Raw genomic sequence first — 26,351 nt, 5'->3', positions numbered from 1 at the left:
CATTAAATTTTGTAAAGACATTTGTGGTCCCTGGAGGATGAATCCTAATAACTTCAGTGATCTTTTTCTCTAGCCCATGATACCATGATTTTCAGGACATATTGTAAACACCTCTGACTTTTTATCTTTCCATCATCAGGTCACATTTTTAATTTGATCAATACGTTGGCCTGCAAAACTAATAATGACCATTACCATCAGTGTTGAGAGCTAATTAGCATACAATAGCATGCTAAAATGCTAAACTAAGATGGTTAGCGTGGTAAACATTACACCTGCTAAACATCAGCATGCTAGTATTGTCACCATGAGCATGTTAGCATGGCAATGTGAGCATTTAGCTCAAAGCAGAAAGGTGTTACTTGCAAACTGGCTTTTCTCTGACTGACTGATGATAAAAAAAACAAAAGAACCCTGAAACATCCATAACACTATTCAACTGCATTATACTATGCGTTTTATTAATGCAGACAAGAGATACATTTGTGACTTTGTTTGGTACTGTCATATTTTAGTTACTATACCACAAATACAGGCCTATAGTTAACGTCATAGAAATTTCTTTTTTAATCACAGTTGTAAAATTGGTTGAGAAAATCTCAATTAGATGTTTTCCTAAAATCGCTCAGCTGGTGGATCTACTGCTGCAGATATGGAGGCCAAAACATGACACACGGGGCTTCAGCATCACCATTTATCCATTCTGACCTGCAGCGATTAGAGCGCGTAGCAGATCAGAGGATGGGTCAGGCCTCCCATCTCTGTGCCTCTGTTTGGGAAATCACTGCCATTTGATCCAGGCCAGCCCCAGAGGAATGCTGCTCCTGCAGATATATTACAGGCAAGGAGGCTGCCAAACTGGCTTCTGGCATGAGAGCGCAGCTTGGACATGGGCAGGCAGAGCTGGGAAGGGGTCAGACAGTGGCTCACATCAGGGGTTTGCTAAATGATCGTGGGTAATGTCTGCTGTTTGGGGTGGGGAGGAATAATAGTCGACTGGGAATACAGAGGCAGCGCGGTTCATACAATATTGATTTCTCCATATCAAAAGAAAGCCAAGCAGAGTTTGCTCTTCTTGGTGAGAGACTTACATATTGTACATGTTTGCTTCTTGAGATAAAAAGGGCTGGAATTCTTTTTGAGATAGGTATTTCTTTCATTTTCAAAGACCAGCAGATGACTCGTATTACATCTCTAAATACCACTTTGAAATCCCTTGAAAATCAAAATGCTCCTCAGAAACAACATAAAAGAGCTGCTAAAAGGGATTTTTAGTGGAATAAATTAGAGATGTATCGATTTACTTCCCTAATCACGTGCTCCAATCACCTGACTTCTCCCAGACCACAGAACCACTTGGGCTTTGTTTATTCAGATGGAGGGAGCTGAGGCACCAAAAGGCATGGATTATAAGGAAAAATCATCAGCAGGGGCCTTTGATGTCTAAATGAGGCATGTGCAACCCAGACCCCTCTCTTTACCTCACAACTGCCTCTTCTCACACACACACACACACACGCACGGGTACATAAACCCAGACACATGCATACTAACTTGTACACACACATGCATGCGCGCACGCTGACACAGACATTATTCATCAGTTGCAAACAAAGACTCCAAACAGACATCTGAAGAAGAACTTTTAGGCTGCTGCTCTCGTCATTTTGACCATCTTACTTAAATAGCAGTGTGCTCATGTGCTCATGTGCTTTAAATTATAAGACAAACTGGTCAAGTCCTGCAGATAATGCTAAAAAAGACGTTGTTCCTGCATCTGTTTTCACTAATGCAAGCAGAGGATGTTGTTACTTACAACCAATTTTTCACACTGAAATCAATCATTTCCGCTGACAGCAGATTTGGAACTTTGACTCCTAAAAAAAAAAAACTGTTTGCTTGGAAGAAAAAAAAATCTCTGAACTTTTTGCAAGCCAATCATTTGTCAAAGGCATCATATATGTAATTTATAACTGTGACCTAGCAGCATGAATAAAAAGTGAAGAGTGAGGAGGGAGACGTGAATGACAAGGAAACCAGGCAAAAAAATAGATTAAACATGCAAATAAGTGACATTAAGCTTTTTCTCTCAGTGGGCTCCTCAGTAATTTTATTAGATAAAATATGGTTTATTCAGCTATATGAACAATAATAATAAACTAAAAAGGTTTTGCGTTTAGAAAAACTTTGTTAAACTACATCAATTGAGTCGATTCACATGTGAAATTACAGAGAACTTGGAGTATCATTTCCACCTTGATTTTACGTCTGAGGAGATTATTCTGTTGGAATTGTGATGATGAGTAGTTTGGAAGTACATCCTGTTAACTACTCCCACTGACATTAAGAGGATTACGTAGGTAGCGTCAGACAGAGGCAACTCCTTCCGTTAAGTTGAGTCTTTCCTATCCCTTCCAAATCTCTGCTGCCGCTACGCCGAGCCTGTAATTTGCCTAAAACTGAAGGCATCCGGTTGAGACGCTGCGATATGTGGAGACAGACAGATCAATCAAAAGGGTGAGAGACAGCAAGAGGGTGGGAGCGTATTTGTCTAGAGAACATGGAGAGGGTGGATCATTTGTCTGGCAGATGCATGTTGATATGGTGGTGATGCTGCTGCTGCTGCTTTGGTGGTGGCGGCGGTGGGTTGTGGAGCAGCACCTGGTGGCTGCAAACCTTGTGGGAGGACATGTGGGAAGACGTTTAAGAGCTGAGGGAGCGAGTGAGAAGAGAGGGAAGTGAGATGCACTGGTGAGTGTGGGTTTGACCTCAGTGGGGCTAAAACAGCGTCTACATTTCCAATAAGCTCCCACAGCTGCAGCTATAAAGCGCAGCGAGAGCTGAGGGCGACAAACAAAATCAATTCTTATTGACTATACCATGTTATGCACTGAGGGGACATAACTATAACTAATACGTCAACATGAACCTCAACTATTCTATGCCCCCTTTCATTTTTCTCTTTTCACATCCCTTCAAACGACCAGGTTAACTATCTTCCAATGCACAGGGGTAATTGGTCTCTGTGTTGTGGCTCCACTTTATCACTGTCTCTCTCTTGACATGTATGTTTACCACAACTATAATCTTCAAAAAGCCTGTTAACATAAGTAGCTCAGCTTTCATAAACCATAAAGTCAGCTCTGACTGATCCTCAGCACCATCCTGTTTACCACGCTGAGGAGCATAAGCAGCACTCTGATCATATCTGCTGCTTGCTAGCAAAGGCTTTCTTTCTGCACACGCCTCTGTGACTCATTTCCAAATGTGTTGTATTAATATTCCAGCTCGGGAAACAGGTGACGAGAGGTGACATCTTCTTGAGTGCGCAGCTTACACGACAGCGCTGTGTATGCGTAACTTTTTCCCTGACAAAACATGGGAAATCAAAGGTTGGTGCTGCAGACATCTGAGAGCGCCTGGGGTACAAAGTGCTTTAATGCTCTCTTACCACCATAAAATGCAACACTGCGGGTATTTGGCTAAAGAGTGAGTAGTATAGTTGCCTAGCTGGGTGTCAGATATACAGTAAAATAGACATCGAACCAAGTAATCTCACTCCCTGGTCTGCTTTATTTCACACATGAAAGAAAAAAAAACTGGGCTGAGCACGTCACTTGCAACACTTGGCCTTGTTAAATCACTTACAAAAGACCCAACGTCCGTCAAACACATTGAGAGGTTCCAGGTCATGCTGCGGTGTTTTGGCATTAATGGGAGCAGGGTGTGGAGTGCATGCGAGTGTCTGGAGGGGTGGGGTAATTCAATTTCCATGGCTAATTTTCTGTTTTTCTCCACTGGTGTCCTGAAACACTCCAGGTCGAGCTCCAGCCTGAGAGAAGCGATGTGATCACCAGAGGCGACAGCAGGATGAGACGCAGGAAGGAGCCTGGTCTCCAAACATCTGGCAGGGCAAGGCTTCCATGACTCGCTCAACCTCGGGATTAAAAAAAAAGGCCCTCAGATCTGCCGGGATCAAAGTGTGCCCTGGGTGCCTGAGCCACCGTGGCCTCCCTCAACATATTCAAATGGGGTTTCCTGAAAGAAGTCGGAGCCACAAGCAGACCTCGGAACATAAACGAGGCAGGAAAAGGGGCAACGATGAATACCTGAAAATCTGTGTGCTCTCCACACAAAATAAGTAAAGCCCATGGCGGAAGAGGATTTTTTTTTGTCAGAGTATTTAAAAAGAAAATAACTGAACTGTCAGATATGAAACATTATTCATGTGCCCAAGGCTAATTCTGTCACTGTGGAGACCTTTCAATTTACCTACTAACAAAAAGAAATCTGAGAGTGTTTGATTTAATGCACTGAATGATGCCAATGGGATGAACTACAAAAGTTTCAGGTTGCATTAACCCCCCCATGGGATCCCCAAAATAACTGACCGGTGCTTTGAGAATGCTTCCACTTGCAAAGTAAATGAATCTGTTTCAAGTATTTTCTTAAATCACATTTCATTTTTCTTCAGTCTGGAGCAGGAACCTGCTTTTATCTTCCTTGTTTCATGTTAGAAAATTCTTGTAAAAACAAGCTGATTTCTATTCGACACAGGTTGAAATTCTCCTTAATTCTAGACTGCAATTACTTCTGGATGATCAAAGGTATACAAAACTAAATTAGGTTCATTTTTCAGACATTTATTTTCATATTTTTGCTTTCTTTTTCTTATCAAAACTGAATACTTTCACTTCTCCATGCCTCTAAAAATCAAACCGTCTGTGCAACTAATAAGTCATTTCCACAATAAAGCCATAGCCTGCACAGATGGGCCGCAAGTAGACATTGCTTCATCTTAAGTGAGATTACAAGCCAAAAAGGTTGGGGATTAGTGCAGTAGGTAATGCAGCACAAAGTACACCAATCCTGCTACATTTCATGGTTGAAAAAGCTCTACTTTTAATGTCCAACAATTCAATATTCAGCAGAAATCCTGAAAGCAAAGAAATGTGACATTTACACATCAAATGGTAGATAGCTGGGCTTTAAACTTCAAGGAAATAACAAAAACAAGGACTTATTTCAGCTGTGATTCGAAAACTCTGTGTGAGAAAATGACTGGAAACTCCGGTGACACAAGGCACAACATACATTTGAGGAAAATGCCCTTATACTGGTGTTGCCTGCAATGTTTCTCTCCATAATCACTCTGACATTATAAATTCATCAAACACTGCCTCCCTTCAGCAGCAGTGACGTCTGGGAGCGGAGGTCACCTGTATGCAGCATTACCGAATTAGCCGCTATCTAACCCAGACCTGCTGTGGCGTGCTGACACTAATCCCAGGCCCGCTGTAGAGCCCTGTCTCTGTTACATTATCATGTCTAATCCCCGTAATCTCTCAGCCGCGCCGCTAAACGCCATTTCACCTCCGTCTCTTACCTCATACCCCTCTAATAACATTAATGAAGGGCCGGGCCCCCATTACCCAGGCTACCTCAGTGGTGACGGCCGTAATCGGAGGCCCCCTGCACAGCCACCCTCTCAGCCTTCCAGGCAGCAGGAATTAATGTAATTCATCGCCTGGGGCAAAAAGCAAACCAAACATATGTTCAACAAATCAGGGTTTGTGTATTTTCTTGTCACCGTTACTGTGCAGGTCTATTAGAGTCACTGATGAGATCCTTAGTGAAGGGCTCGTCGTGCGGGAGAATGAAAGCTTTGAAGTGCTCATGCCACTTCGAAAGCCCCCCCACTTGCCATGAGACGTTTATGATGAGCTGACCTGGGTTATTAAAATACCGCAGAAATGATCACCCGTAATGCTTCTCTCTTTTTGCTGTCAACAAAGAATGGCAGCAGAGGATTGGCTGGGATGAAAGGTTGAAAGGGGCCCCGTATTAAAAATGGCACTTTATCCATTAAAGCGGGATTTCTGCTGTCTCTTTGTGTAATTACCTGCACCCGCCAGCTCTGTGGGCTTACCTTGTTTACACTGCATGTCTCGCAGCCTAGCTGTCTCCCTGCAAGGCTTCGTTACACTGTCTTCTGCTCTGCCTTTGTCTCTCTTGATGTCTTTCACTTGTCTGTCTCGGCTGTCGAGGCCAACCTTGAAAGAGGAGGCGTAAACACACCCAGAAGAGCAATGTCAATGAAAGCACCGGATAAGTAGACACAAGTTAGAGGAAGCCCCGTAATGTGTTTTTTTTTTCAATTTAGTCATGTAGACGCTGTATTCATTTATTTACAATTTACAATTTGGCACTCATATAACTCAAACCCATTAATGTGCTTTGCAATGTTAATCAAATGCTAATGCAATTGCATATCCCCCCTTTACTAGCCCTACCTCCTAGCAAACAGCAGCACACTGACTTAATTGTGAGGGTAAAAAACAGCTCATACAGACTTCCTCTCATATTTAATTTTATCTTTGAATAAAAGAGCTATAGGAAAGTATTAATCTGCTTAACATTTCTAAGTACATCCTCCAAAGGATTTTGCTTTTTTAATCTTACATATGCTCAGCAGAGTTACTGGCAAAAACTGTACATTTTCCTCATTTCATCCTTTCAACATCAAATGGTGAGCAGCAAAAATTGGATCAGACTTCAAAGACTGTGATGTGCTCCAAGTCACGGAGTGGCTCTTCTATTTCACATATTGAATCCGAGCAGGATATCAAAGTGCTACCAAAGAACCTCAGGTCTTTACTAAAAAAGGGGTCTAACATCTGTAGAAAGAGGAGCGCAAAGACAAATCACCTCAGGGAAGAGCGAGCATTTATTCTCAGCCGTGAATTTCCAGCCTTTTGATTCTCTCGTTCCCGTACCACCCTGTCTTCTCCACTGAGATGGAGGTTGGAGCAAGAGAACTCTTTTGTCTCAAGGACTCAAAAAATTCCCAAAGAATAATCTGGGTTAAAGCCGCTTTGTAGAGGAGCAGCATTTTACATACACACGTCTAAAGTCAGGCATGAGAGAATGCTCATTGATATTCTATTACTTACATTTCCTCCATGTATGTGATCTGTATGTGCCTCTTTGCTCTCTGGGCTGTTAGACCTGCGAAAGTAAGAAGCAGTTTTACCTGAAATGAACATGAACCATCAGAGAAAAACACATATTGTAAATATGTAGTCATTATATAGTAATGCAGAGCTGACGATGATTTGTATTTGTCTCCTTGTTTAGTGGGAAAAAAAACAGCTCTGGTTTATGATCGTGCAGTTTGCAGAGAGCGAAACAGAGATATGTTTCTGTGTGTGATCACTCACTGTTGCATTATTTAAAAAAACAAACACCAAAAGAGACAACATCTGCAAACACAACGCTGCATGCCAGTTGCAGTCATGCTTTGAGTCTAGAAAAACAAAATCTCATCCAGTTTGGACTTGGTGATGCAACTGGAGGCTCTGCTGTTTGGATGCAGACCCAGAATCCACGCGTGGCAGAGAGGAGGGATATCAAAAGGGAAAAGAACAGCATGTAGGTGAGAACATAGATCTTACAGGAGGAAAATGGGCCAGATCATGTCAAAATAAATCTATATGGAGAGATTCCAACACTGATTAAACAGAATTGTTAAGTGGAGGTTTGAAGTTTTTCTCACCAAGGAATATGATTGTAAACACGGAGAGAAAAATCCCAGATGAGGCTCCGCTCAGTTTGAGTATACAACAAGCATAACATTTTCAGATGTGTAAATCTAGTATTTTGGAGTTTGAGTCTGGGGAGAGATGCACGGCGTTGACCAAATGTCACCCAGCATTTGAGATTTCTTATGAATGTGAATTGGTTTAAGATGCTCATTCATGGGCAATGCAACTCTGCACACACGCATTTGTCATTATCAAAATTTTCTTGCATGCTTTTTTTTTTTTTAGAGCTGGTCTCACCCAAAATCATTCAGGAATATCTTTGCTCTTTTTAGTGGGAGTACATGGGAGAATTTGTATTTATGTGTGGGTTGTGGTGCAGGTAGAAGCTAAACACGGAGCCTAACGCTGCCGTCGGCACCACGTGTGCTGCTGTTCAGTCGGTGGCTGCTCTGCTGCTTAGCACATAACTTTCTTAATGACTGGCCTGCCCATATGCTGAATAAACACAAAGACTTCAGCTCGTACATCTGGAGACCAGTGCAGCGCCCAACCCCATTTGTGGTCAGACAAGTGTGCTATCTTGGTGGAAAGATATTTATTACGTTTATAAAACTGAAAGAGGTGGTGCTTAAGGAGGAGCTTTCTCTTCAGCTTGAAACAACAGCACATTACAGGGCAAAAGGAGCCCATCCAGCAGGGCTTAATATGGTGACAGGCATGTGAAACTTCTTGCTCAATCAGCCGTCTATAATGGTGGTCTTATTTCATGTCATATTTGAAGCCTATTGTCTGCGCTGAAAGAGGAAATAACAAAGAAATAACGAAAATCAAACTGCAGGATAATATTCTTTCAACAACAACAGACGCTGAAGGACAAGAGATGTCAAGGCTCACCCCGTATTCTCCTCCTTGGTGGTCTTTCCCCCAGCCTCAGGGTGACATCTGTGCCTCTGGGGTCCATGGTCCCGACGCACCCGATGGCCCCTGTAAGCTGCACAGGATATGAATGTCAGGCATGCTCTCATATGGTCAGAAAACCATTTTCCTTCCTCTGTTACCCACCCAAACAACACACATATAGTCTACTGAGGCAGTTATCGAATGTAATTGTTGCAATTAACACAATTTACGACAATTTATCGAACCACTAAAACAGGCTTTTATTAAAAACACTGCATTTGCTTGGAGGAAGTGTGTTTAGCATCTCTATAAGGTAGCAGTGGGGAAAACATTATGTGATTATTGAGACACACTGGGCTCAGATGGATGGCAAACGGAGCCTGCTGACTCCATCAACGGGCTTTGTGTTTTTCTTGTAAAATTATATGCGCAGGAAAAGAAAGCTCAAGTACATTGTTGAGCCATGGTTCTATTTTGCATGGTCTAATCTGATCGATGGTGAGCATGTCCCCGAGGCCCTGCTGAGATCTGAGAAGCCACCAGGCTCATACATTTGAAAGGCATCTGTTTATTTTCAGAATGCAAATGCAGCCCACCTCAAAGGCTATAAGCTGCAGAGAACACACAATGTGAATGTGCTGGAGTGCTCCGCCGGGGGGCTGAGGCCCCACTTATGTCAGGTTCAGGTTCTCCCCCCCCGAACCCCAGCGGCCACACACAAACACATTTCACTAAAGAGAAAGGCAGCGGCAACAGAGCGGCTTTCCTCACACCAAAACCATGTTTACCCATTCTGCAGCGTTATTTACAAGGGTTTTAAAGGAGGACATTTACACAAGGTGTGCAGGCGACTGAGACGCTCCATGTGCCAGATGAGGGCAGCCCTTAGGAGAGCTGGAGGAAACAATGCCAGATCTCCTCCCCCTGCCCTCCTCTCTCCTGCCCCTTTTGGCACCCTCCCTTGTCCTCCAGTGAGAGGCTCCAAGGAGGGGGGGGCCGGGAAGGTTAATGTGCCCACTTTGATCTTCGTCAAGGCACACTGAGTAAGAATTAATTTACATTTCAGATGAAAAGGTTGACAGTATAAAAAGGCATCTTGTTTCTGGTATGTGAGAGCTGTGTAATAGGCCAGGAATTTGAGAGAGGAAGTCGTGAGGAAACAGAAGGGATAAGCCCCTCTCTTGCCTTTACTGGGAAAGAGATGAAAGGAAAAAAAGGATCTCAGTATGCACTGTTCTTCTGAAACATGGGGACCAAATGCTGCCCAAACTTTCAAAAGCTTTTCTTTATGCATTATTAATTAATTATTACTGTTTCGTGGGCCACTCATTGAGATCAAAAAGGTGTTTCACAAAGATGTAAGGTTTTCAGGCCTTTATCCCCTTTCCTTTTGAAAATGTGTGAAAAAGTGGCATGTATTTCCAACAAACACAGGACTACATGAGAAATTCCAGGGGTCTGCACCTGAATATATTAAGAACTTCAGTAGAGAAAAATGTAAACATTTCTTTACCTGACTGAATGCGGGTAGCGGCCTCTTCCCGCTCCTTTTTTATTTGCTTGAGGTTCTGCCGAGCAACATAGCCCCTCCAGGCTGGAGAAAGAGAAAGAGACAGTGTGTGTATGTGTGTGTGTGTGTGTGTGTGTGTGTGTGTGTGTGTGTGTGTGTGAGATTGCTGACCTGCCTCTGTGAAACAAAATAGACTGCACATACTACACAAGATCCCACTTCAAAACACTGCTAAACCAGGTGGCAGAGGGATGGATCCCTTTGAACTCTCTGAGGTCTTATTGTTTGCTCTGAAGCATTGCTCTTAACCCTCGCAGGTCAAGCTGTGGTTATCAAACTCATCTCTTTTATGAAGACTCGCCGGCACATAATAGACTGGAGGTCATTAGGAAAAAGTGGTCAGATTCACAGTCAAATTTGCACCTGTTTCATTACTACGTGACAAAGGAATACATCAGAAATTTCATGTTCATTTGCATTCTTTAAACTTAAGTTTGAAAAATTCAGTTCATTCAGTTTACTAATTAACATCAGTGTACCTGACTGGATGATGATAGCCCCGTGTTTTCTCTTCTCCTTCTCTTTTCGATAACGGCGGGCACCCAGCCAGCCTTTAGTGTATGCTTGCATCACCACCACCCGAGCTATCACCTCCCTCAGCAGCAGGTTCAGCTGCTCCACATGGTAGTATTTGAGAAAAACCTGACAGGATGTTTAGCTCAGGTTAGAGTATCACAGTATCTCAGTGTAGATCTCTGTACCACAGTTCACAGAAGGTGGACAGTTCAGACTGCTTTCTCTACATGGTTTTTGGTGCATTTTATACTTAATATAGGTGAAATTCAAACACAGATTTCTTCTTTGTTTGATTATTTGGTGTAATGATCACATTACCTTTGTTGTCCCCAGCACCCAGCCGTCCAGTTTGGCCCGCTGCAGTACGGCAACAGCGTTCTCTTTGCTGGTCTCAGGCATCTGGTGAGCCCGAAATGCAAGGTAGTAATATCTAAGAGTGGAGCCAAAGGAGAAAACTGAAAAGAATTGATCTAATGTTGTTATAACACTTCAAGAGCAGAGTTGAGCTGTAGCTGATTTGGTGTAATCCTGATGAAGTTATCAGATCATAAACTGAAAGCATTAAAATTTTTTAATCATATCATAAATATATATATGAATATTTATCTGATTACTGGATTTTTTTGATTTTGCTAATGTTATTTTTTTTTATTTTCTTGACAGTGTAGAAGAAAATGTAGCTCAGTGAGAAAAAGAGGGGCTAGAATATTGTACTAATAATGGATTACTGCTTATTGGTGGTAAAATATCATTGTGAATTTTAAACTCTAGGCAAGAAAGCCTCGGGTTAGGCTTTCTAGAGTTAGATGTGAAGATTCATACCATGTCTGTCATGTCTGTCTGGTAAATCTTACAGCCAGCCTTAGCTTAGCTTAGCATAATGACTGGAAACAGGAAGCAACAGCGAGCCTGGCTCTGCCCAAAGGTAACAAAATCTGCAAACTCTATTATTGATGATACTCATCAAACTCTCACCAAAAAAGAGAATAAGAGCATTTCCCAAAATATCAAACTGATTTCACTCAACTACTACTGAAATGTAGGATTGCTACACAAATGAATAATCCAACGGTAAAGTACAAATATTCTGATTAGATCCCTCTATTACATGACCGATGACAAACATGGAGCTCCTCTTTAGTAATTGACTACATTTTTATCCAGATAACTTAAACGAACATTGGTCAAGAGGAGAGGCTTTAACATTTCACATCTTTTTCAATTACCAGAAGCATCACCACAGCTGGAAAATCACCTCCTCAGTCAGAGCAGAAAAATGAGCCTGACTGCGACATGAGTCTTCAACAGAGGCCCTTTGTTGGAGCTCTTTTGAATGGATCATCGTCTCTTATTTCAGTGACCACAGAAAATGCCCATCAGCCCGGGATCACAGTGTTCATCAGCTCCACTGCATGTTTATCGCTCACATTGTCTGCATCTGTCCACTGATCTGTCCTCTGGTTGTAGTTTACAAAATACCAGCATAGGACAAAGTAGCTCTAACTGTTTGCTCAGGGACATCAAGGCTCCAAAACGACTGGTTCATCTCTTGTGTTCTGGCGTTGGTCAAAAAGAAGAACAACAACAAGAAGAAAAACTTCTTTGAACTCCCCTCCCCGCCTCAGTCTACGGCCTTTCATTCTAATTCCTGTTGATACCTGTTATTTCTTTGATGGTAAATACAAAGCACTGCTTGGCAACATCAGACGAGCCTTTGATATGAGAGCACAAATTTAAATCAGTTTTCACTAAAGGTGCAGTTTAGCCGTTCGGGTCTGGCTGTATGACTTCTGCCTGGCTCAGGTGGGATGATATGGATTCAATAGCAAGGATAGAACGTAGTCTGAAGCGGTAATACGCCCTCTCATTCACACACACAAACACACCTACACACTCACACAAAGACACACACACACACACACACACACACACACAGTTGTTATAGAGAAAAGGGCAAAGTCATTGGTCAAACTAGGACATGCAAGAAAGTGGTCATTCAAAGTTTTAGGTCACCAAAATTAAGCCCAATTCTTAAAGCCTCTCCAAAGCAGTGAGACTAAAAGTTATTTTTTCCTACAGGCTACAAGCCCAAGTTAATTAAATTTTATATCATCAAGTCTCCACATTAGAGGTTGCTGGGATATTTTTCAAAGGAAAATTGATCAAACATAAGTTTCCTTGCATTTTCTAACAGACTTGTCTAAGTATATGTATTTTTTCCTTACCAGGGGTGGGGATGTGTAGGTATACACTTTGTATACCAATTTGGGGATGAACATTTGAACAGGAGTGAGTAGCACTTATTAACAGTTACCATATCCTGTCCCACATTTTCAAAAACAAAAACAACACCCTTATGTAAAGCCCTCCTAATGATGAAATCTTGTTTTAATTGTGTTCTAATGTAATACCAATGGGACACAGAGACTACATTCGAGCTTTTCCAGGTCACTGAGTTTAAGAACAAACTCTTTATGAATAGTAAAAGGAAATCCATTAAAATGCATCACCCCTTATAATCACAGTTCCTCCCTGTTTGAATTGTATCCATATTCAGACTGGAGTATCCTCCCATTTAAAAGAGCTGTAAGATTTAGTCTTGCACTATCACTAATGACTGCCAATTAGTAAGCCTCTTGCTCTGCTCAACTTGTACCCCTATCTAATTAAAGAACCCATGTTTTTTGTGTGATGAAGAGCATGGTTGACTTGTTTGGCTCTATCTCTGGGGTTGTGTCAGCGCCCAACATGTGTGCACGTGTGCGTGCTGCAGAGCGTAGGGGCTGCCTGTCTCGACGTCGCTCTTACCTGTTCACAAACTCTTCAAACAGGATGCGGTGGGAGTAGCCTTGCCGGCGGATGCTCACTGTCTCCAGGATGCCCGTGTAGCGCAGCTGCACCATCACCCTCTCTTTGCAGAAGCGCAGTGCCTGCCTGTCATCGTTGGGTTTGATGCAGCGCACAAAGTGTGGCTGACCCACCACCATCTTAGACAGCAAGTCCATCAGGGAGTACTACAGACACACAATGGGGCAACAGTGAAGAGTGGGCAGAGACAAGGCAGGAAAACCAGAGAGCACTTCTAAAAAAATTTAGCTACAAAGATTTGCAATTCAACTTCAAGTATCTAACTTTTTCCAGACATTGATGTGTTTAATAACAGAGTACAAGCTTAATAGTAAGTGACAGTATTAAATTAGTTCCAACAGGATCTAGCAGACTTTTCATTTTCATGTAACAGGCTAGCTGGGATTGGCTCCAGCTCCCCCGCGACCCTGACGGATAAGCGGTATAGATAATGAATGGATGGATGTAACAGGCTGAGGATAAGAATAAGACAGAGAATAACTGAGGAGTTACAAGAGGATAAAAAATGCAAAAGAACTGAGTATTTTTTATGTTATTTTGCAAAAACTAACTGTTTAGAGTTGCATAAAGCGTTTTTGTCTTGGCAGAATCAGTTGTCAACATATTATCACTGTATGTTGTAAAGTTTTTTATGGAAAATGTACAAACTATTGCTTATTCACGCAGCTTTTTGGCCAGCAGACAAAAGTAAGTCTATTATTCACCTCCTTTTAGTTTTGATTTGGTCTCCACCAACTCCTGATGGAAAATATCTGTTTTTTTGGTTGCTAAATGCTCCACGCTGTGGCTGTTTCTCTGTCTGCTGTTTGTTGCTGAGTTCCTGGTTCCTTTGATATAATATGCTGTTACTGTTATTTGCTGAAAATGCAAACTCATCACATCTTCAGTATGTTTTCATATTAAAAGCCCTGTGGTGGCTCTTTGTGAATAATCCCTCCCATTACCTGGACGTTTTTTTGCTCAGAAACATCAACAGGAAGCGCTGAAATTTCTTAACAGTAAATTAACATCGAGACAGCAAAGTAGAACTGATCAAAATCAAAATATCAGTGAGTGAAAGTATTGGTAATTATAATTAAAGTATTTGTAATTATAATATGATTAGTTTGTCATATTATGGATTTTAGATGCTTTTTAAATGTCGATACAGCAGATTAAAGTTAATCAAATTTGTGTGAGCTACTGACAAGATAGTTCACAACTTGGAAGTAAGATTATAAATTCTCTTTTTTCCAAAAAATAGTAATTTTGCTGACGTTAACAGAGTTCTGTCCTCTTTTCTGCTTCATCTCAAGAGTTTAAAAGCTATTTCTAAAAAAAAACGGAACCGCGCATAACTAAACTGTTGGCTGTCGTCAGACAGTTAAGCAGTGGAGAAGAAAAAAACACCTACACGGAAATAGGAGGCTACGGTCTGTCTCCTCATGTTGGTGGTTTCCTCTGGGTGACGCATCATCTCCATGGTGTCCACCTGAACACAAACATGCACAATGAATAAGTTGCATTGATAAACAGGCCAGACTCGGGCCAGCAGCATCAAATGAGATGCAGTTTATTTGCAACTTGACTCCACTGGTGGGCTCTGTAGAGATAAAGGTATTATTACAGCAGGTATTCTTCCACTAAATGGGCCAGTTGGGAATACACAGCTGCGCTAACTGTGGCGTCTGTTTAACATAGCTCCATAAACACTTAGAGCTAACAATCTAGAGAAATAATTCTGCACTGCTGTGGGGCATGGGAAAATTGCAGAGCATTCTGAGTAATGAGACTAGCCGTCACCGAGCAGACAGCCATCCCGACAACGACGGATTAACGAGGACACAATATAAGCTTTCTAATGGCCTTCGCAGTTCATGGCTTCATCAAAATTAATGATGCAATAGATATTTTATGGTAAGCCTACGTAGCAAAGCGCATATCTTAAAACTTTATTTCATCCGGATTCAGAGAAAGGAATGTACGTCAAACGTTCCCTGAGTTACATGAAGAGGGGAATCGGACGCTTTGGCACTTTGCAGTTTTGAAAGCAGATCACATAGAAGTACAAACGGTTATCTAGGACTCACTTCCACTATTCCACTAACAACCGGCACACTTCTTTAATCTGGTTGGACTGGTAACTTTTTGTAAGTGTCAGTTTCTGTCAACTTTTCTCCAACTCTGATTGAGAACATGACACCATACATATTACATCAATCACACTGTGTTGTTATTAAGAAGCCCTTTCCTGCTCAAGAATAACTGAGCACTGTGCTTTAGGGGAGTTCGACATATTCAAACAGTTTCTCCCGCAGTTATTTTGGCCTGTGTTTTCGACCCATATTATGTATTGCTACAATCTGAAAAGATCATCACATCACAGAGCATTTGTTTATATTAATAACGCAGAATTGTGGCAGTGTGAAAAAATAGTTCAAAAGAAATAATTTACATTTTTCAAAGCCAGACTGTGATTGATGTTAGAGGAGTGAAGCTGCTCACAGCTCAGAGTTAGTGAAACATGATTAAAGTTTCAATTTGGGTGACAATGATGATCAGCTGATTTCAGTGAATTATGTATTTGCAATTTGCCAGTATGTGATTTAGAAAATATCTTTCGAAACTTGTACTATTTTCAACAAAAGTCTTACCTTCAATAGGTATTTGGGAGACTTTGAGAACGGCACATGTCGGCGAATGACATGGAAATGAAGGAAGAAAGACGTGGATAGACAAGAAATAAAGAAGCTGAAATTCACCTTTAAGGAGTTTTCCACTGTACATCATGTGTTTGTCTTTTTTTTTTTTTTTTTTTAATTTTTTGACATGATCATGTTAAAACAATTCCCCAATGGACAAATACATTTTCAGATTCATATCCTACAGACATCATGATTTGACCAAATGCTTCCCCTTAAATAAAGTAAAAGAAAGTTAGGCACCATCGCTGCTATTAAGAAACTTTGAGGCTAAATGTTTTGTGCTAAAACACAGTGCAGTATGTGTACCACTATAATAAAGAATACTGGATGCAAAAATGTAACGAGTACTTTTTAGTAAGACCACTGAGTGTTGCTACAATGTGTTAGTGCCCATTAACAAAAAACAACAAGAGACACCAAGTACCAGATGGCGATGCTGCACCACCACAAGCAAGACAGCAAACATAAGAGGGTAGTCAATTAATGTGGCTATGCTTCGCAGCTCAAGTTTTTACTGGGTTTCTTATGGTGCAATGCCTGTGAGCAACAAATAAAAAACATTGTGTTCTCAGATGTGATGATTTGTGCTACGGGAGCACAAGCCTCACCTTGGTGCGTCCTGAGTTGAGCTGTGGAGGCAGAGATCTGGAGGCAGCAGTGACCCGGGCTCTGGACGTCGCCAGATTTCCTGTTTGAAACCAAACCATAAAACGGCCCATAAATAACCACGTCAGGGCTTATTTAAAGCTTGGAGAAAGTTAGAACACCTGTGTGTGAAATTAATGGAAAGACATGATTATGGAGGGTGTAAAATCAAACATAAAGACACAGTAAACAGTCTTTAATCACTCTTTTTCAACATACAGGATGCAAGGAACACAAAGTGAACGGCAACTTTGTGTTAACAGTAGTGTTCATACTGCACCACATCATAAGAGACAGTTCAGAAGGAGCCTAAATCTGAACTGAATCCCATGGACTCAGGAGTACAGCTGCGTGCACAGCAGTCCAACAGCCCCACACACAGCGGAAAGGATATGAACATAGCATATGCAAGACAGTCTGAACATTTCAAAGTTTCTGCACAAGATGTCCAAATGTTTTCTCTGGCTATATCTTCAGAGGCTAAACTGTGATTAATAGCAGTGAAAGAAGCCTTTGAAGCAGGATTGGTGACATCAAAGTCCTAATCCATGGGTGGCAGGATTTTTATAATGAGTGGGAAGTATCTTAACACATTTCAAAGGGTTTACTCCATGAATAAACAATAGCTGCACAGATGTGCCACACACACCTTTAGAAAAATACGTCTGCAGACACAGGAGGCAGCATTACCCAAGCAGCCGTGTATGGCAAGGAGGAAAACCTTTGTAAGTTTTTTAAGATAAAGCTGAAGTGACAGGCCAACAATTGTTCTAGATTTTCTACCGCACACAGACGAACTTCTAAAATGCAAATATGTAGTCGGCTTCTCCTATATGATTTCAAGACTCACGTCAGTTGTTAAGGACACGAGCCAAAAACTTAAAGACCGGATCAGCGCATGCCTTTCTCAGAGCACTCTGCACTATCGTGTGTGTATTAGCAGCATCAGTCAAACCCTGGAGAGATCAAAATCAATTTATGATGGATTAATTAAGAGCCAGGTCACTTCTAACTTTAGACAAAGAATGTCCCGCTTGTGCCAAAGGTTTTTAAGTGAGCCAAAGCAATGTGGCGTCTCGTGGGACAAACACACACTCATGGACACACACACACACACACACACACATGCGCACACACACAAACACTCTCCGCTGTAGTCAAAACAAGCCAAAACATATGATGTGAGAGCACTTCAAAAGGACTAAGGCAGTCTTTTAAGCTAGTGATGATACTGCTTTCAGAATTTGACAGTTATCTGCTAATTTTTATTTATTTATCTCCTCATTTATTTTGCTATAAATACATTTTCCATTTGGTAAATAAGCTAAATTCAAGATATTCTGTCACATTGAAATATGCACTTTTATATTTGTTAATAATGTGCTTGGGAAAAGTATCCAGAGCATCTCATCTTGAACCTAAAAATAGAAGACAGGAAAGTGTAAAATATGATAACATGGAAACATGAGCAGTTAATTGCTCATTATTAACACATGTTTGTGAGAGGGCCTTGTGTTTAGGATCGTGGGGACAGATTTTACAACCTCAAATGCCCCTCTGGCACAATGTACACAAAAAAACACACACAAAAAAGTAAGATCTTTGAGAACAGGAGCCGTTAAACTGTGTCGGGTATATTACTAGCACACAGGCAGGGAGGGCCCCGCTCCAATTAGCCCAGAGTAAAGCTGGATGGATTAATTGGAGTGGGTCTTGTGCAAATGAAGTGCGCTCTCTCCTCTCCCCATTAGTGCTGCTGGGCCAGATCATCTGAGCACATTTGTCATGATGAATTAGCGGCTGCGAGTGGAACGGGCTCGTGGAGTGTCACTGTGCTTTCACGCCTCTCACTTCCATGACACCATCAAGGGGAGATGAAGGGGCTGCGCCGCAATGAGAGAAACTATGACAGTTGTACCTAAGCCTCGCAAATGGACACTCACTGCTTTCTTCATGTATTCCTTGGCGAGTCGTATTAATTCATTCTTCTGGCGGGTTTCATATCCCCTCCTGACTAGATGATTAGAGCATGGGTTAATAGTGAGTATCCTCAAAGATTTCTGCCTCCTGAGACATGAAACCAAGGGAACACCTGTGATGTCCAGCCTGAAAGAAGACCTTCTAATTTAGATACAGTAGGGGACTTGTCTAATGATGTGGTTCATAATTATTCAAACCACAGAGACGAGCGAGAAAAAGGAGGATTTGTTCTTTGACAGTGGATTCAGTTAAAGAAAAAGGCCACATATGTTTTTAGTTACAGCTGGAGGCGCTTCTTACTTTTGTCAGTGCTCTCAAATAGATGGATAATGAAAATACAATAAGAGGAGCTTTAATATAAAAGCATAGCAATTAAAGGAGGAGAGCAGGTGAGGGGAATATTTCCCATCAGGTTATTCAGTCTTGGGAAACAGGCGGTGGAGGAGCGTCCCACTGATCGTTTCTGCTTCACGCATGTTGCTCTTGGCATGGACTTCCAGGACAAACACAGAGTGAGGCAGTGCAGTGGGGGGGGAGGGGTGGTAGTGGTGGTGGGGGCAGAGAGAGAAAAAGCCTTCCTTGGCATCTGTGCGTTCACTTTGAAAATTAAGCCCAGCAAGAATCCTGTAGGAAAAAAAAGCTCAAGCTGGCAGTTGTATTGGGGTTCTATTGACAAGAATAGTCAATGTGCTTGGGATTAAAAAGCAATCCCGCGTTCAATATGACACCTCCCTACACGCTTTTATGAGTGCCAGTGTGCGCCTTGTACTTCAGAAGCTGTGGATCGAGCTGTCGACACGGGGGACAATCAAAGTTGTAAGAGAGAGCAGCCTTCCTGAGCTGAGTGAGCAGAGGCTTGCTGGATATCTCCGCCACTCTCCCGCTCTCTTTTTGAAAACATGTGATCTAGAAACTCAACTCAGCAACCAAGCAAATAAGATTAAAGCACCCATAACCCCCCGCCACCCTCCCTACCCTCCATAACCACCACCGTTTATGCCTAGAGATGGCTCCGGGGGCTGTTGATTTAAATGCCATCCACTACTGTCAGAGCAGATCAATCATAAAAAGCATGGTGTAATTGGCTTTTAGTGACACAACACAGTGTTGCATTTATCAAAGGATGTTGTACCATGTGACTTAGGAGAGCTGGCTCCTCGCTATTGATGTGCGGGGCCGTCAGAAATCCCACTGCTGACTCAAAACATTCTCCAATACCACGATTAGGGGAGAAATTGAACAAAAGTATTACTTGGTGAGTGTCTCTTTTGGTAGTCAGAGTGTGTGGAAGTCTAGTGAAAGACGGTGGTGTCCGCCCACTGGGATGAAAAAGGCTTCTACTGGGGGAGAACAAAGAGCCAAATGTGTCATATCGCTGGGAGAAGCCTGTCATTTCCACACAGGAGGATCTCCTCACATGAAGGGAGACGCAGAGCGCGGGAGAACAGCAACTGTGGCTTCATGTGAAGATGTAAAACCAAAGTAAATTGTTTCACACACGTGATGGACTTGAACTTATAACCCCTGATATCTCACAGGCAAATAATGTGGTGTGAGCTTGTTTTGTTACTGGTGCAGTGTTTTAAAATTGTAAAATATGAACAAGGATAGCTGAGGAAAGAAATTCGTGCCAGAAATCTTGTCACTCACAAGAAATGTGAGACCCGGAGACTGTAGGGAGTTTACAGGCTTATTTCATGGTTCAGTATTATAAGCATTACAGTGAAATTAAACCCTGCTTTGGATAAAAAAAAAAAAAAAAAAAGACAACGAAGACAGAAAAAGAAGCACTCAGACCCTTTACCTTTAAGTAACATTACCACAGTATAAACATATTCTGTATGCATCTAATATCTTACAGAAAAGCACAGAAGTATTAGCAGCAAAATGTCAGTGTTATAATTGTATATCATGTTAATTTATTATTATTACTGCTGATGCATTACTGTGTAAATTAATAGCGTGGCAGAACATGGTGAAGCTGATTTAACTACTTGATATACAGTTGCATGGTGCATCAAAACTAATCACATGTTTTATATGGATGTAGAATATTATAGTAAGGCAGTAAGTAGTATGCAGTTTACAGTAGTAAGGTTCAGATAAATGTAGTGAAGTAAAAAGTACAGTATATACATCTGAGAGGTCGTAGAGAGGAAGTATAACGTAGCATAAAATGGGAATGCTCAAGTGAAATACACACACTTCAAAAAGTGCAGTGCTTGAGTAAATGTACTTAGTTTGGAGAGATTTAAATCACGGTTGCCTGTATTTACAATGGCTTTAGGAGGATTTTTCAAAACAGATCAACTATCACAAGAACAGCATAAATACATAAAATCTCAGGGAAGATTTTTCAGCCTGATAACATTTTTTTTCCTTCGGCAGCTGGTAAGAATTAAGTCACCGCTGAAAGTCATCCTCTTTCTAAAATTAGAAGAAATATTTTGATCCAGGTGAAATCTTTGCCGCTCCATACACAGATGAAACATCAGACTTTTAAGTAAAGTAAATCTGCATCTACAGCTCTATGTACATTTAGGCACTGTTTCAGCTCAGTCACATTAATATTTCAAATATTTAGCTGGCCTGTGTACTACTAATTCAAATTTCTGTCTCTACATATAGAATCATAATGAAGTGTTAAAGCCCTGGAAAAGGTAAATGGTGAATATCAATAAGAAGGAAAAATCAGTGGTGGCAGGTTTTTTTTACGTTTGAGTACATTTTCAGGTACTTCTATTCTAGTGTTTCAATTTTATGCTACTATATAATATAATGCTACATTTTCAGGAGAATTTTTTGTTCCATTTATTCCACTAAATTTACCTGACAGCTGGAGTTACTTCACAGATTAAACTGTGTTATAGATTACAGAACAATGTGCTCCACCTCCACCAGCTATAATACTGAAATGTTGCTTACATGTTAGCATCAGTAATAATATTCCAATAATATACTACTGTGTGTACGACGCTATTAAAGGGACCATTCTGCCCAACAAGTACTACGTTTAACACATAACTTTAAGTCTGACTTGTAACAAAGTATTTTTACAGAGAGGTATTGTTATTTCTACTTAAGTAAAAGATGTGAGTCCTTCCTCCACCACTGGAACAAAATCAGGACATACAGTATTTGTCCTTTCACTCCACTGTCTGTGAACTTTTCATAAGGCACACATCACTCTGCACATCCTACATTTCCACTGTGCTCTGAAAAAAGGACTGGCTGTGTTGAGGTGCTGTGTGTGCAGATGTGCTGTGCTACAAGCAGCAAGGCCAGGCAGCCCTGCAGCTACACACACACACACACACACACACACACACACACACACACACACACACACACACGCACCCACCCACAGAGACCCATACTGTGACCGCAGGCTGCCCAGGGCCTGGCAGGCCCTACAGAGCCCAGCCAATTCAAACACTGTGATCCTCCTGATCTGGGAAAAGGCCCTGGCTCTGATGAATTTGTCCATGCAAATACATCCCATTTCCTCTGACAAAACACCACCACATGTCCAAGCCTCAAGGACCCACATTCTGCAGGGCTCAAGTGGCCTCGCTATTCACCGCCTGGGAGCTTTTTACTTTCTGGGGCCCCTCCTAGTTTCCTACTGTTCTCCAAACATGAACTGCTCCGATACACAGACCATCACATTCTCAGTCTGGCACATGAAATGAATGGGTAGTCTACTAAAATATCACTTAAGTGTGGACTGTGTGCCTGTGTTAAACTAAAATGCAGAGTAAAATCATGTGCATTAGAGGAATTGTTGCTGTGTCACTGCAGTGTGAAAGGTAAAAGCAGAAATATTAACATCCATGGCATGTTCGTGTGCAGTTTGACATCCCAGGTCCATTATTTTACTTCCATCACAGTGTCAGGCTGCAGGTCTACGAGGGTGTCCCCTAGTGGTGACACTGTGAGGAGGCGACCCAGAGTGTGAAACCACCCTGGTGTAAAACAGATTTTCATCAGATACCCCAAGATAATGGTAATTTCACAGATAACAGTGAATCTATAATGTGAAGTAAAATGCAAATTAAATCCCCCCACAAATTTTAGCCTGAAGAATAGATTTATAATTTTCTTATGCTATAGTCTATCTCACTTTAAACGGCGCTCCATCTTTTCCAGAATGATAAGCTGGAGCGGAGCGCTTCATAGCTTTTATCTAATGAGATGATCTCCAGTTTCACAAACTGCAATAAGAGAATTGGACCTCCGACTCCAAAGCAATAACTGAGCATATTGCAGTCACCCCGCCTTAAAACGAACATGTAAAACAATCTATAAACTTGATGTGAGTTTTTAAAGCGCTTTTTAGGATAAAATGGCTCAAACTGCATGAAATAGTAACAATTTACTTCTACAACAAATCATAAGATTAACCTCATCCACCAGTTTGAATGTCAGGACAGACAAAAGCGCAGCAGAACAAAAAGCTTTTAGTCCTAACTGAGGCTATGTCAGCAGTAGTAAACGTTACAGCACATCTTAGTATCTATCCAGTGCATTTGTGCACTGAAGTGAAGTGTTCATGGAATTTGTTTTTATAGAGTGTACTCCTCTGAAGCCAATAATTGTGGAAAGGAAGTGGCTGAGGGCTCCCTTGTGCACAACCTGCAATTGAAGTTTACAGACACATCACACAGATTTCTACTGGAGTCTCAGCTAAGGTGCCTTTTGTGAATTGAAGCTCCTTTTAATGCCACTGGGACTGAAAGCAGGCATTTACAGGCCCCTAAAAAGGAAGTGAATCACATAATGTGGCTTAGCTGAAATAAAGTAGGAAGTGGGAATCTGATAATTTAACACATCTATTAGCATTTCAGCTAAGTCAAGTGACCAGGAGGCCTCAGGCTCGGCTAATGACGAGCACATTACTTTACCTTCATTTAACCAACAGAAAAGAGGTGGGAAGAGTTGCTTTTGTGTTCTCTAAATACTGTTTCTTCATCCCCTGGGTATTTAGAAACCTTATCATAAAAATATCCCACTGCACCCACAATCTGTAGATAGCATTCAGCAGTGGGAAACCAAGAGGGACAGCTTAGTGAAAATAAAAACAGAGCGCCGTGCAGAGAGCTGAGCCTCTCAAGAGATAATGGAGACTGCAGATTTATCCGAGCAAGGCACACAGGGGCTTGAAATGAAGGGGGACCAGGAGATGCCTGGGAGCCGCGTCTTTAAGCAACCCACTTACCTGAACATTTATGGAAGCAGGAGACACAATTCAAAGTACAATGCAGTCAGAAACCTGCATTGTTAACAATAGTTCGTCCCAAAGAAAAGTTTCCATTTCCATAATGTTCCTCACTGAGATGATCTACATTGCTGTATTTTTCACTGAGGTCTATATCATAGCATACCTGTTTTAGTTAAGGGACTGGAAAACAGCTGCTGCAGAAGTTTGTTTTCCGACGTTCTCAGAACCACAACGATGTCCGCAGGTAGAGTATCTCTGTTCTTCTCCAAAAACCCATTGACATTGTACATAACCTGTCGAGTACAAACATACAGACACACACAGTCTAAATTATATTCAAGGATTTGAATTATCTGATTTATCATTCCCCCTTGTATGGAGCCTGGCAATATGGCTGACATTAGTATTATTATATTTTTCTGATGTGAAACAAAAAAAACTATATATATAATTATGTTCATTGCAGTGGGCCTTTTCACTGAAGACATTTTGACGTGTCACAGCAGGAAAAGCAGTGGTGAGACTATCAAAATGAATGATGGTTGAATTCCATTTACTGTCACATTTTCATTAACTTTTATGACTCATATGTTTACTGGACATTCATAATACAAAGTCAATACACATAAATAATGACATAATTCATCATAGCTTAGCCTGATCTTGAATATATAACATGTCATTCAAATTTGAATTAACTCTTCACTGCAGTTACTACCAATTGGCTTGAAAAATGTGGATCTAAATAAAACACATCACTCCACATATGTTAAAAAACAACGACTGCTAATTCACAACTAAATCTCCACTCTTGTACGAACAGGTAGTAGTAGGTTATTTGTTGCACAGATGAAAAGACTCATTTGATACCTTTCCTGCATAATGTTGAATCCCAAAACAAAGCTCCACGCGCTTTGGTATCCAAAAGTACTTGCAGCGCAAATTGTCCTCAAATTTATCTGTATGCAAGAAATGAGAAAGGCAACAAAAGTTATGGTTAACTTTGGGGGTGGGGGGCTGGCATGCAGCAAAGGGCCCAGATTCAAACCAGGGCTGCTACGTTAAGGACTCTGCCTTTACGGTGAGCGCTCTACCGGGTGAGCTCCTCCCCAGGTGGGAGAGTTTATATACAGTGAGACAAGAGCTGCAGTGACATTTAAAGAAGCAGTGACCTCTGACCTCTTATATCAATTTTTCTGAGTGTGATGCAGGAGTCGCTCCGGTCTTACCCACTAAGGTGTGGTCAGTGGCCTGAGGGAAGCGGCTCTCCTCATCCAGCAGGGACAGCAGACCCATGGGCTTCTGCAGGAACATGTCCAGGATGGGCCTGTTGTCCTCATACTCCACCAGGCTGGCATCCACCCCCTCACTTTGGTATTCAATCTAATTAGAACCAGTGAATGTAGCATAATCTAGTTAATGATTTCTCTAAATGACCCAATTAAACAATCTGGGCTAAATATGATTTGTGCATGTGTGGGGGGAAAAAATGAGTTTCTAATCAACAAACCCAAACAGCTGCAGCTGGCTGTGTATGTCTATGGCTGAGGTTTACAGCATAATAGAGTCTTTTACTGAATGCATAAAGCAGAGCACTTCTGAACTAACAAATAGAGCCACTTACTTATTCATAATTTATTTCACTTTGCAAATAACCCAGAGTCATATCATATTATTGCATCTATTTAATTCCAGATCAAAAAGTTGTTTTAAATATATATTTTACTAATAAAGTGGAACCAATGGATCTAAACCGTCCTCATGTTTAAGTCATTAACTCAGAATAATCAGTTTCTGTGTACAGCAAGACTGAAGACATCTACACCAAATAAAAATCTCTTTTCCACTGAGCACCAGTCCGTCATCAGTGCCAACTTGTACTTGTTTGTGACTGAGAAACTTTTCTACAGGCTTATTTTCAATGATCACGGGTGTAATTAATGTGTGAAGGGTAAATGTAGATTCCAATAACATTTATGGTTCTGACGAGAACATTGGTTAATGTATGTGAATGAGTATTTTTAGTTTTTAAATTATTGAAATCCTGCCTCAATTAAGGATCTTGTTTATATTATTCAGTTTATTCTTCTATACACACATTTATGGATAATGGATGGAATCTACTTGTAATTAATGGGCTATATATATATAAAGCTGTCCTGCCTTACCTTGGTTTTCCTCTTAGAAGGGCTGTTGCAAAGTTAGCACAGACTAAAAGGCAGTACGGTAAAATGGGTCTTGATTAATGTCTGTTCACTTCCATCAAGGAAAACAAAGACTTCTCGCACTTCAGGGTAAACAACTTCATTAAATCAATTAAGAGAGTCATTTGGTGCTGCATAAAAGTATAAACAATCCCTTACACATCACATCAGCTAAAAGCAAAATGTTCATGCTGAGAGCATCTCTGCTCTGATGGATGC

The 26,351-nt window shown here is 41.3% G+C and overlaps 1 protein-coding gene across 1 annotated transcript in view; it reads right to left on the bottom strand.

The window, feature by feature from the left end:
* The window catches only part of myo3b (myosin IIIB), a 65,789-nt gene that overhangs the window by 10,301 nt on the left and 29,137 nt on the right, over window positions 1–26,351 (bottom strand). The window contains exons 22-34 of the mRNA XM_070838042.1: window positions 25,158–25,311; window positions 24,799–24,887; window positions 24,092–24,221; window positions 16,691–16,770; window positions 16,032–16,052; window positions 14,792–14,869; window positions 13,339–13,544; window positions 10,849–10,960; window positions 10,494–10,656; window positions 9,958–10,038; window positions 8,439–8,562; window positions 6,954–7,008; window positions 5,930–6,053 (exon numbers count right to left, since the gene is read on the bottom strand). Coding sequence (XP_070694143.1) covers window positions 5,930–6,053; window positions 6,954–7,008; window positions 8,439–8,562; window positions 9,958–10,038; window positions 10,494–10,656; window positions 10,849–10,960; window positions 13,339–13,544; window positions 14,792–14,869; window positions 16,032–16,052; window positions 16,691–16,770; window positions 24,092–24,221; window positions 24,799–24,887; window positions 25,158–25,311 — 1,417 coding nt within the window. The remainder of the gene's footprint in view (window positions 1–5,929; window positions 6,054–6,953; window positions 7,009–8,438; window positions 8,563–9,957; window positions 10,039–10,493; window positions 10,657–10,848; window positions 10,961–13,338; window positions 13,545–14,791; window positions 14,870–16,031; window positions 16,053–16,690; window positions 16,771–24,091; window positions 24,222–24,798; window positions 24,888–25,157; window positions 25,312–26,351) is intronic.

The sequence above is a fragment of the Pempheris klunzingeri genome, chromosome 10 (genome assembly GCF_042242105.1).
Source record: "Pempheris klunzingeri isolate RE-2024b chromosome 10, fPemKlu1.hap1, whole genome shotgun sequence".
In the NCBI taxonomy this organism is placed as follows: domain Eukaryota; kingdom Metazoa; phylum Chordata; class Actinopteri; order Acropomatiformes; family Pempheridae; genus Pempheris; species Pempheris klunzingeri.
This window is presented reverse-complemented; position numbering and strand designations above follow the sequence as displayed.